Source organism: Echinops telfairi, unplaced genomic scaffold (assembly GCF_000313985.2).
Source record: "Echinops telfairi isolate 266 unplaced genomic scaffold, ASM31398v2 ScPeMD7_53;HRSCAF=182, whole genome shotgun sequence".
In the NCBI taxonomy this organism is placed as follows: Eukaryota; Metazoa; Chordata; class Mammalia; order Afrosoricida; family Tenrecidae; genus Echinops; species Echinops telfairi.
The window spans coordinates 12,991,027-13,002,795 of NW_022103951.1; the positions used below are offsets into that span (position 1 = coordinate 12,991,027).

Genomic DNA, 11,769 nt, shown 5'->3' on the forward strand with positions numbered 1-11,769 from the left:
ACGTGGGGGTTCTGTAGGGCTTTCACAGCTGTGACTTTTCAGAGGCCAAACCCCAGGCTTTCATATGGAGGTTCATCTTGCTGAGTTCAAACCCCCCACCCCTAACACACACACACACACACACACACACACACACACACACACCAAACTTTCAATCAGCAGCCCAGCGCTTGACCATTGGCTCCACCACAAAGCCCTGGCCTTGTCTCCACAAATGATCATTCTGCAGCATCACTGTTGAATCCCTAAGAGGAAGCCTTGAAGGATCAGCCTGTCAGATGGCACCGGGGTGCTGCTCTTCGCTGTACCTGAAATGGGTACTGTCTCTCCACGGGAGTCTGCTCCTCCAGGTTTACCTTCTCCACACATCTGATTTTCTTGATCTCGATGGTGCCTTTCCTGCTGCCTCTTTTCTGGGTGCACAAAAAGCAAATGAGAAGGTAAATGGGGATTTATAGAGGTCTAAATGAAAGCATGTATATACATAAATATATTTATATATGAGGATGGGGAAATAGATCTATGTGCATATCTTTATAGGTTTAGTATTAAGATAGAGCAGATGGATATTGGGCTTCCACTCAAGTACTCTCTCAATGCAAGAATACTTGGTTCTATTAAACTGGAATTCCATGATGTTCACCTTCCCAACACGATCAGTGAAGACAAAGTGGGTGCATAAGCAAATGTGAAGAAAGCTGATGGAGCCTGGCTATGAAAAGATATAGCATCTAGGGTCTTAAAGGCTTGAAGGCAAACAAGCACCAATCTAGCTCAGAAGCAACAAAGCCCACATGGAAGAGGCACACCAGCCTGTGTGATCGTAAGGTGCTGAAGGGATCAGTTATCAGGCATCAAAGAACAAAAAGTCATATCATTGTGTGCTCACCTTCCTGATTCGATCACTGAAGGCAAATGGGCACATAAGCAAAAGTGGTGAAGAAAGCTGATGGTGCCCAGCTATCAAAAGATATAGTGCCTGGGGTTTTAAAGTCTTGAAGGCAAACAAGTGGCCATCTAGCTCAGAAGCAACAAAGCCCATATGGAAGAAGCACACCAGCCTGTGTGATCACAAGGTGCCAAAGGGATCAGGTATCAGGCATCAAAGAACAAAAAATCAAATCATTGTGAATGAGGGGGAGTGCAGATTGGGGTCCCGAGACCCATCTGTAGGCAACTGGACATCCCCTTACAGAACGGTCTCGGGGAGGAGACGAGTGAGTCAAGGTGCAGTCTAGCAACACGGACACATACAACTTTCCTCTAGTTCCTAAATGCTTCCTCTCCGCCCCCTCCCCACTATCATGATTCTAATTCTACCTTACAAATCTGGCTAGACCAAAGGATGTACACTGGTACAGATGGGAGTTGGAAACACAGGGAATCCAGGATGGATGATCCCTTCAGGACCAGTGGTGAGAGTGGCGATACTGAGAGGGTGGAGGGAGGGTGTAGTGTGAAGGGGGAACCAATTACAAGGATCTACATATAACCTCCTCCCTGGAGGATGGATGACAGAAAAGTGGGTGAAGGGAGTGGGTAAGATATGCCAAAATAATAATAATTTATAAATTGTCAAGGGTTCATGAGAGAGGGGGGAGCAGGGAGGGAGGGGAAAAATGAGGAGCTGATACCAAGGGCTCAAGCAGAAGGCAAATGTTTTGAGAATGATGATGCCAACAAATATACAAATATGCTTGACACAATGGATGGATGGATTGTGATAAGAGTTGTACGAGCCCCCAATAAAATTATTTTTAAAAAGCAAAGGAGAAGAGGCCGCCTCTGGCACACAAAATGAAGCATAAAGTTAAGGTTCTGCTTGAGGGATGGGGACGCTTCTGGGGAGCAGGGACAGGTATAGAAAAATCACCTTCTGGCTCATCTGTCATCGCCAAGATCCAATGACAGAGGACCTAGTTCTTGAGTGTGGGCCTTGAAACCAGGCTGGGAATTGTTTTAGTATCATTTGTGGTCTTGAGCCAGCCCTTAAGAATTGCGTGAGATAAACTTGCAATGTGTTTCAAACCACCCATCAGGGGGTTAATCTACTGAGGAAAACTAAGATTCAACTCCACAAAGCATCTTCTTGTTGCTTCGCTTCTATGATAGCATTTTTTTTTAACATTTTATTAGGGGCTCATACAACTGTTATCCCAATCCATACACACATCAATTGTGTAAAGCGCATTTGTACATCGTTTCTCAAAACATTTTCTCTCCATTTAAACCCCTGACATTAGGTCCTCATTTTTCCCCTCCCTCCCCGCTCCCCCCTCCCGCATGAGCCCTTGATAGTTTATAAATGGGTATTTTGTCATATCTTGCCCTGTCCGACGTCTCCCTTCATCCACTTTTCAGTTGTCCGTCCCCCAGGGAGGAGGTCACACACAGTTCCATGTAATTGGTTCCCTCTTTCCTACCCATTCTCCCTTTACCCTCCCTGTTTTGCCACTCACACCTATGATAGCATTTTATCGAACTCACTGTAGGAGAATTCGCAACTATACTGAAAGGACTTCCGGCAATATTTCAAGGAAGCATTTCTGGTTGAAAGCGACCAGGTGGCAGTGAGCTTGGGTGTGGCCCTAGGAGAACTGTCCTGTGCACTGTAGGATTTTGACGTCCTTGGTCTTTACCCACTAGATATCTCTGAGCATCACCGCCAAATGGGTCAAATGGCCCCTGGAGAGTAAGGTGGGCCTGGTTCCTACTTGGATTAGTAGGGTTCATGGGCGGGCATTTTAAAATAAATGATCTTGAGTCAATGATACCTGGTGAAGGAAAGTCACTGTGAATAAGTGAATGAATATAAGAAGTTCTTTATTATGTAACCTAAGAAACCTCATCCCGCTTTCTTGTGGAGACTTTAGAAAAAATAAACACTATTAAAACAATGCATAAGCAGGGCTCACCATTTTGTCATATTCGTAGTAGGAGAGGTTTGTTTTGGTCAAAACAAAAAGGCGTTCTTTGTAATTATTTGGTGACATTTTCTTCTTTTGCTGTGACCTTTTGAGAAGAAGTTCCTCCAGGATGGATTTTGAATCCATATTATCGTCCTGAAAAGCAAAGGAAGACATTACAAGGGGAGTTGGCAGCATCTAGCAAGGTCCTCGCTAGTTTCCATTCCGTGTCCTGGTGGCGTAGTGGCTTACATGATGGACTGCTAACCACAAGGTCAGCAATTCAAAACCACCAGCCACTTTCAGGGAGAAAGATGAGGCTTTCTACGCCCGGAAGGATTTACAGCCTGGGAAACCTAGAGGCAGTTCTACTCTGTCCTCTAAGGTCACTGTGAGCCAGCATTGGCTCGATGGCAGTAAGTTTGGTTTTAATTCTCGTCAAGGAACAGCCTAAATGTAACTAAGAGGATTTTCGTGTGTTCACAGACTTATACAATTCCTCCACTATCCTGCCTTTGATTCTCGCCCCCCCAAATTTACACACACATACACACACATAGTGATTTAAAAAGCATTTTCATCATTGAACCCATTTCCCACTCTGGCATCACCATCTTTCTCCTGACCTCCAGACCACCCATGAAAACTCACTGTAATCACATGTTATCCAAGAATTTAAAATCAAAACAAAACAAAGCAAGCAAGCAAGCAAAAAAGAATGTGAAATCAAAACAAAAGACCCAAGAGAGAACGGAAATGAGAGCACTAGAAAGTATTTTCAAAAGAGATGGAAAAGCAAAAAAGCACTGGCACATTTACCATCTAAAAACCACCTTTGCTAAGCCCAGCCCTGAACAATCACGTGAAACCACAGATACAAATGGAAGGTATTTCTGGTAAGCGAACGTATGTTGTTTCTACCCTTACTGAGACTTTTATCAGCTCTGGTCACAAAATGGAACAACGTCAAGCTCAGCCATGGCTTTGTGAGTTCCCATAGTTATTCACAGTCAGGCAGCCAATGGCTGCAGTCTTTCCTGGCTGGTTGATCATCGGAAGGTAATGAACTCGACTCACCTTCTACTAGCTAGAGCCAAAGCCTATGGATGGAAAGAATCCTTAAGTCGAACTCTCAAGCTCTAAAGGCAAAATGATTGCTTCAAGGTGCTGCCACTCATGTGGCCTCTGGCTATGGCGTGGTCAGGTATTAAAAAGAAGCTATTTTGCATGCTGTTTATCATTCCTGATCAGGAAGTACTCACATAGGCATGGCTCTGTTTGCATGGAGGTGGGTGCCAAGGGACCCCATCCAATCACTAATGGGCACTTCTTCCTGACCCAGGAATATCATGAGCCCACTATGACCAGGGAGGTGGGACCAAAGGAGACAAAAGGAATGTAGCCTGACCTTGAAGAAGTCACAATAAAACCCAGCTAGCTTGCTTCCTGACTTATGACCCATCCCACCACTTTTCAACACGCTAACACTCTGCTCTCTGCTATTGAGTTAATTTCTCCTCCAAGCACCCCCATAAGATAGAATAGAACAGTCCCTGTGGGTTTCCGAGGCTGGAAATCCTAACGAGAGCAGAATGGTAGAAATGCCTTGTTTCTTTCTAGAACTTGCACAGGCCTGCTTTAAATTAGATGGACCTTTGGGGGATTTTTTAAATGAAATATTGATATTTTGAGTCGCAGAAGCTGCTGAGAAATGGGACTCCTGAGGTAGGCCTGGGCTTACTTGTGCTTACCAACTCATCTCTAGTGAATAATTTCACATCTTTTTGTCACATCAAAGATTCTGTCTGTTTCTAGGTCTGGTTGACATCTGTCTCTCTCTCAACCCCACAGCTCCTTCCTACAGCATCAAAGTCTCTTTTCAAATGTAGAAAGATGAGGCTTTCTATTCCCGGAAAGCGTCAAGTCTCAGAAACCTACAGGGGCAGTTCTACCCTGTCTAATAGGCTATCAGATGGCATCAACTTGATGGAAGTGAGTAATAGGGACAAAAGGAGCCCTGGTGACAAAGAGGTTGCGAGTTGGGCTTCGATCCTCAAAGTCTGCAATTCAAAACCATCAGCTGCTCTACGGGAGAAACACAGGGCTTTCCCATAGAGTTAGCCTCGCTTGAGGTCTATCCCGACAGGTCTATCCCAATGGGTCTATAGACCTACGTTGTTGGAAGCACCTCCTAGAGTAACTATGTGGTTTGCTTTACTCACAGAACTATTGGTTGGATCTGTGAGACGAACGATAAGACACATTGCAGATAGTAACAACAATCTAATAGCTACATGGTTTTGATCCTTAGGTATTGGCATAATCTGCAGTGCTAGCTGCACGTTTCTTGGGAACTGCAAGGGATTTCAACTCATCGCGGAGGTCTGAGGGCATCAGAAATGCTGGGGAAGGCAGAATGAAACGACGCAGATCCAAAGATGGTCCTGAAGTGAACAATAGGCACGAAATGTTTGATATTTGTCCATAATTGGAGGTTAAAGTGGCATTACTAGGAAGATGATACATCTGCCTACTGACTGGTATCTTGACAAGGGCGGTGGGTTTTAGCAATGGGTTCCTTTTAAAAGGGCTATCTTGAAGATGAACTTTGACAAGATTTGGAGGAATTAAATAGTAACTGATGGATAGCAAATGAAAGACATGTGAAATTCCTTAAATAAAATTTATTGACATTAAATAAGATTTGTGAAATAAAAACTCATACAATGTAGACCCCCCCCCCCAAAAAAAAAAAAAGTGAGTCTTGGAAACTCATAGGCGCAGGTCTACTCTGCCCGGTAGAGTCGCTATGAATTGGCATTGACTTGACAGTAGGGAGTTTGCTTTTTCTGCCTAGGGATGAAAGGATCCCTGGTGACGTTGTGGGGTGAACGTTACACTGCAAACCAAAAGTCAGTGGTTCACGCCCCCTGGCCGCTCTGCCGGAGAAAGATAAGGCAGTCGCTCCTGTGAAGATGACAGCGGCAGAGAGCCTGTGGATTCTCAGAAACCCTGCTCTCTAGGGTCTCTATGAGTCCGAAGCAAGGGGTGGAGTGGAGAGGAGTCGGCAGTGGAGTTCGGTTCGGACAGAGCCAAAGTGCTCAGTAAGCAAGGTGATTGTGGGCTGACTTGTGCTGATGTACTACTGGGTTGTGAACAATGACACCCTTTATAACAACATCCACCACTTTGCTTCAAGGGCTGCCTGGCATCTCTCCACCCCTGCTCCCCAACTCCAAGCCTGAAACATGTTCCTACGAATGAGACTTGTCAAATTTATAATCCACAGTGGGGGCTCTGAAAATCTGCTAGTGGAAATCCTTGCTCACTGGGTAATCAGCCCCTGTATTGAAAGTTTAAGTACATTGTCCAGAAGGGCTTGCCTATTGTATTATCTGTCCCTTCCCTGTGTTTCTCGTTTTCCCTCCAAACATCTGGGACTCTAAACCAAAGGCACTCTGTGTCTCTTGGCATCAGATGCGACCATCCCAATACAGTGCAATTCAAGACCAATATTAATCAGAAATCAATTTCCATAGAGGATGGAGAGGGATATGGCTGGAGTCTCAGATTACCCCCACCCACCTCAGAGAATAGACATGCCAATTTGCTTACCAAATAGCCACGGCTGCCTATTTCCATACGCAGCTGAAACCAGCGTGGGAGAGAGGCAAGAAACTGGTGAAAATCAAGATGGCCTTTTCTCTAAAGGCACCAGCGACCATTGCAGAAGACATCACCTGAATAAGCAGTGTGTATTGAACCAACTGAACTTGGCATCACAATACTTCTTCAAGATTTAGAAGGAAACTCGGTCCAGGGAGTAGGGAGCTCACAGTTGTTGTGCTGCTCAGCACAAATGACATTGAGCTGCTGGTGTGCCCTTCCCTGAGTGGAGTGTCTGGTTGAGAAATGAAGATTAGCTCATGGGAGCGAGGCATGGGTCCATCATTATGGTTGCGCCAGGCTGCTGGAGGGTGTTGACCTTGGAAGGCAATGAGCAGGTGACAGCAAACATTGAAGGGGAAGAAGGGCAGTAATGGTTCTGTGGTAGAAGGCTGGCCTTCCGTGCGGGTGACCCAGGTTCGATTCTTGGTCACTGCACCTCAAGTCCAGCCACCAGCCTCAGGGGAGGTTTGTGTGGCTCCAGGATGCAGAGTAAGTTTCAGTGGAGTTTCTGGACTAAATGGAATGATTGCCTTCTGACAATTAGTCAGTGTAAACCCACCAGCTCTCAAGGATCTGATTCCCAACTGATCCATGGGGGTGACAGAACCAGGCCCCGCTTGGTTCCATTGTGTATGGGCCCACTGGGAGTTGCGGCCCACTAGATGGCAGCTAATGGCAGCAGCAGCATTCAAGGAGAGTACAGTGGCTGGGGGGGGGGGCTTGAATCAGCCGAGCAGCTGGGTGGAAGCTTTCACTATTGCCCCTCCAGAGTGCCTTCCAAGGCTCGGTGGTAGTGGTTGTTGCTATTAGGTACTGTCTAGTCAGCTCCGACTCATAGCAACCCAACAGACAACAGAGGGACACAGTGCCCGGTGCTGCTGCAGCCTCACACCTGTTAGGCGGGAGCGCATTGCTGCAGCCACTGTGTCTACCCATCTCCTTAACAGTCTGCCTCTTTGTGGCCGCCTTCCTCCTTTCTCACATGGGATGTCCTGTTCCAGGGAGCCTTGCAAATGTCAATTCATTTACTACTCACAAGCTCCCTACAGGGCAGGTCGCAACACTCCTAGCTTATGCGGTAGGTTGCCACACCTTCCCCTGCTTACAGCTAGCTGCATGCGTGACTAGAGGGATAAATCATATGCCAAGGTCACACTGCTAGTGTGGTGGAGCTGAGATTTTTAACCCAGACATTTTAACTCTTCCACCCACATCTTGACCATAAGTGAAGGGTGTGCCAACCCAAGGACAGGAAGGGTGCCATACAATGTCAAGGTTGGTAGGAGCCCTCAGAGTCATTTATAGAGGAGACGTTGGGCCTCACCAGCCTAAGTGACTTAGCCAGGATCACCAAGTTTGGATATAAGAGACACCACAAAATCCACATGTCTCACTAAACAGACTGCACCTTGGCTCAGGCACGCTGTGGTGACAGAATTTGATGACAATTTGGGTCTTACCAGACTTCATTGGCAGGACCCTTTGTTGGAAATGTCAAGAATATGTGACTGAACAGTGAAAGATTAGCAGAACCCCCCGCCCCCCCCGCTAAAAAACACTTCAAGTGCCAGGAATTTGGAATGGACTTGGTGACACACAAGAGTTACAACAGCTATGTAGATGTTCATGGCACTATTTTTGAAGTCATAGACCCGCTTATCTTCCTGCTAAGTTACTGAATAAAATATGATGGTAAGTTTAAAGAGGCAGTTAAAAAAGAAAGCTCCATTTAGAATCAGAAAACGTGGTTCAGAAGTGTGTGCTAAGGAGATGGCGAAACCCAAAGATGGGCTCCATAGAACACGGCCAGTCCCAATTTCACTTCATTATGCAATTTGGGAGTTCCTTATCCCTGACCTTAGCATGGTATGAACGAACAGGTATCCTTTTAACACGGACACTCAAGTTCTTGGCATTTGAAGACTTTCATCTTCTTTGCTCCAAAATGATTTTCTGAAAATCAGACACCTTGGGAAGGTCGTTCATTTGTTTTTCACAAAGAAGGCAAAAATCCCACTGCTATGCCTGTTGGACTTAAAACCTGCTTTGGGTATGAAATTCATCTTTCCCTTTTCAAAGTCCTTTTCCCTTTTCCTTCTGCCCACCCAACCTCTGCCCAGCGTGGTCTCTGGGCTTTCGGCTGACGGAGGTGAACATGGATCCCTGCTTTTGGCGGTGGTGCCAACAAAAGCTCAAATCCTTACTCTGACCCCAGGCAACCCCATGTGTTACTTAACCCAGCTTAACCTCAGATGCCCCACCCTCTTCAGGGAGTGAGACAGCAAGCACTTCAAGGTTTAAGAGGCGCCAGGAGGAAACAAAGGTATAGCGAGTACTAGCCGAGGGAAAATAATTTAGAAACATGTACTGTTTCCCCCTGTCTTCCCATCACTCTGTAGGCAAAGTAAAGAAAAACAAACAAACAGAAAAACAAGATGAGAGACAAAGCTAAAACAAAAAAGAAGAAGACAATATGAAATGCTGTTCCGTGATAACATGTCAGTCCTCATCTCCCTTCTCTGAGTCCTGGGGTCCTAAAAGGGGCAGCAAGAGCTCCCTAGTCTCAAGTCCAATGCTCAGTAAGTCTGGTTCCGAGTTCCCCTCAGGGGACTACTTCAGTGAAAAATCAGATCGAGCCAGCCAGATTGATGAAAAAATACCTGGGTATTATCAAAGCAGGACCCATGGCCTCTCCTGGGAACTTGTGACAAAGCTAGCCTCCTCTGAGCTCCCCAGCAGTCGAGTGCAGTTGGAGGGGCGCTGGCTGAGACCACAGTACACTAGCCCGGCTTGTAAAATCCAACGATGTAATAGTGGCTCACAAGAACTTTCAAAAGGCTGTGGCTATGAGTGCCATGGCCCGGGGGGTGGGGTGGGGGGGGGGCTTCACCCCCCTCCTGTCTTTCCACGGCCACATCAAAAAATCCCCAGGGCCCCTGATTGAAAAAAAGTTCAGGAACCCAAGAGGACCAAATGGTTTGCATGTGACTTGCCTAGTGATGGAAGGGTTGGCAGTTTAAGCCCAACTAGTGGTGCTGTGAAGGAAAGGCCTGGAGATCCGCTGCCATCGTGATGACCGGCCACGAGAACCCCATGGAGTGCTTCTACTCTGTCACCCATGGGGTCCTCAGGAGTTAGCTTCGATTCAATAGTGACACGATTTAAAATAACATCCTTCTACCGGAAAAGAAAAGAACTGAAACCATACCCAAAGCACTGCCATCCAGTCGATTCCAACTCACAGTGACCCTAGGACAGGGCAGAACTGCCCCTGCAAGTTTCTGAGACTGTTAACTGTTTATAGGAGTAGAAAGCCCCGTCCTTCTCCTGTGGAGCAGCTGGGGGGTTTGAGCTGTTCACCTTTCAGACCACAACCCAATGTGTCACCACCAGGCCCAGAGGAGAATATTTCTTGTCTTTTCAGAAGCCAAGGAGAAAAGCCCAAGATGAGCAAATGTCCAAAGAATAGGGCAAGGGAGGTGTCATAAGAGGAAGCGTCCACACAGCCTGATCTCTTCCCGGAACGGAATTTTGAGCAGTAAAACGCTAGCAGTGGTAGCATTTGGGCCTCAAAACGACACACAGCCCCTTCTAAAGCCTTTGCGATTTTGCTGTCCTAATTTTGGATTCTGGTTTTGTAAGGGGCCGCCTCAAAGTTGGAAAACTCCAGACCCCCGTAATACCTGAATCAAAGCCTATTTTCCTGCAAAGACACCTGCCGCTGCTGCTACATACCATTTCCGCGGGTTCCACCGTCTGGCTCCCCGGGTGCCCGATAAGCTGGCGGGCTGCAGGAACCCAGCTCCGGCCCTCGTCCTTTCAACAGCAGCAAATTGTCTCACGTGTTCCCGGTTGCTGGGTCAGAAATGGCTACATTACTCAGTGCCCCCCGAACGTTTATTGTCCTGCAGAGCCTTACACAATCCCACAGGAAACCACGCTCAACACTTAGCCAACACTTGTTGATCTGATTGAACGAAGGCAAAACGGACACAAAAGCGTAGTTCCAAAGGGTTCCAACTTCGATAACTGCCGCCACCGCCTTTCCCAGACAGCCCTGGGGTCCATGTGATAACCCTGCCTTTGTTTCCAGAGGTCTCCGCTGGAAAGGACAAGAAAATATCGGTGCACAGCCCTGCTTCTGACGCTGACTTCTCTCAGGAAACCATTAGGTAATGCCCAGGCAGGCAGAGAATGAGCAATAAAGACATCAACTCAACACTTGGACAGAGGGAGGCCCGGGGACGTACCAGAGGGAAGGACCATTCATCTGGCCCCAAAGGAGCCACAGCTGAACACCACAATGTTGGGGGCTCACTCACTCGACCATTTTCTCTGGACCATACTGGCTGGGCATAGAAACTACATCCATCTAGGGAGGGATTTTAGGCTCAGCTAGCAACAGTCAGGAAAATTAACCACTATGGGCATGTGTTGGCACACTTTGTTAATGTATAAATTGTTGGGCACTTTAACTGACATGGACACACTCATTGTGTGGTTCTTATCATTGGCTAGTGGTTAGCTAGTTAGGCACCTTCATGTTGATGGGGCTTCATGGTAATCCCAGGTGCAGAGTCAAACTTTGAAGGAGATTGCCAGGCCTTTCTTCCAAGGTGCTTTTGAGAGGATTTGAACCACCAGTCTTTCAGTTAGTAGCCCAACCCTTAAGGACTTGCCACCCAAGGACTTGCTATGTGTTGAAGTTGACTTGGGACTTGATGGCAATTCACAACATAGTGTGGGGGAAGTCCCTGCTTCAGAAAGGTTACAATTGCCTTTCGAATGGTTATCATCTTGAAAACCCTAGGGAGCTGTGCTACTCTTCACATAGCGACTCGCCACGAGTCCACTCAAAGACAACTGGTGGGCCAATGGTGTGGTAAAGTCTTGGATTGGCAGAAGAGAGTGAAGTTGTGACTTTCTTTTTTTTTTTTTAGGTTATTGAACCAAAGCAACAAACTTCCATGAAGTGTTTACTTATCCATAAGTAGCATCAGCAACTACTTTTCTTTTCTTTTCTTTTTATGTAGTGAGTCCATTTTATTTTAACATCTTTGGGATTACATATAATTCATTTAATAACTTCACATTTAAGAAAACTTTTTGTTGTGATTTAGGTAATGGTCTACAGAGCGGATCATCAGTTTCATATTCATCAGTTCGTACACATCTTGTTACATCTCATTCATTG

The 11,769-nt window shown here is 46.4% G+C and overlaps 1 protein-coding gene and 1 non-coding gene across 4 annotated transcripts in view; one reads left to right on the forward strand and one right to left on the reverse strand.

Moving 5' to 3' along the window:
* BMX (BMX non-receptor tyrosine kinase) overlaps nt 1-10,381 on the reverse strand; it is a 62,833-nt gene extending 52,452 nt beyond the window's left edge. For all 3 annotated transcript variants that reach the window (XM_004709946.4, XM_045290784.1, XM_045290783.1), the window contains exons 1-3: nt 10,311-10,381; nt 2,916-3,062; nt 309-413 (exon numbers count right to left, since the gene is read on the reverse strand). In XM_004709946.4, coding sequence (XP_004710003.2) covers nt 309-413; nt 2,916-3,062; nt 10,311-10,313 — 255 coding nt within the window. In that variant the 5' untranslated portion in view covers nt 10,314-10,381. The remainder of the gene's footprint in view (nt 1-308; nt 414-2,915; nt 3,063-10,310) is intronic.
* LOC115869836 lies at nt 5,033-5,170 on the forward strand. The gene has a single exon (XR_004046396.1). It is a non-coding gene; the product is annotated as a small nucleolar RNA SNORA18 (small nucleolar RNA).
* Nucleotides 10,382-11,769: the final 1,388 nt, after the last annotated feature.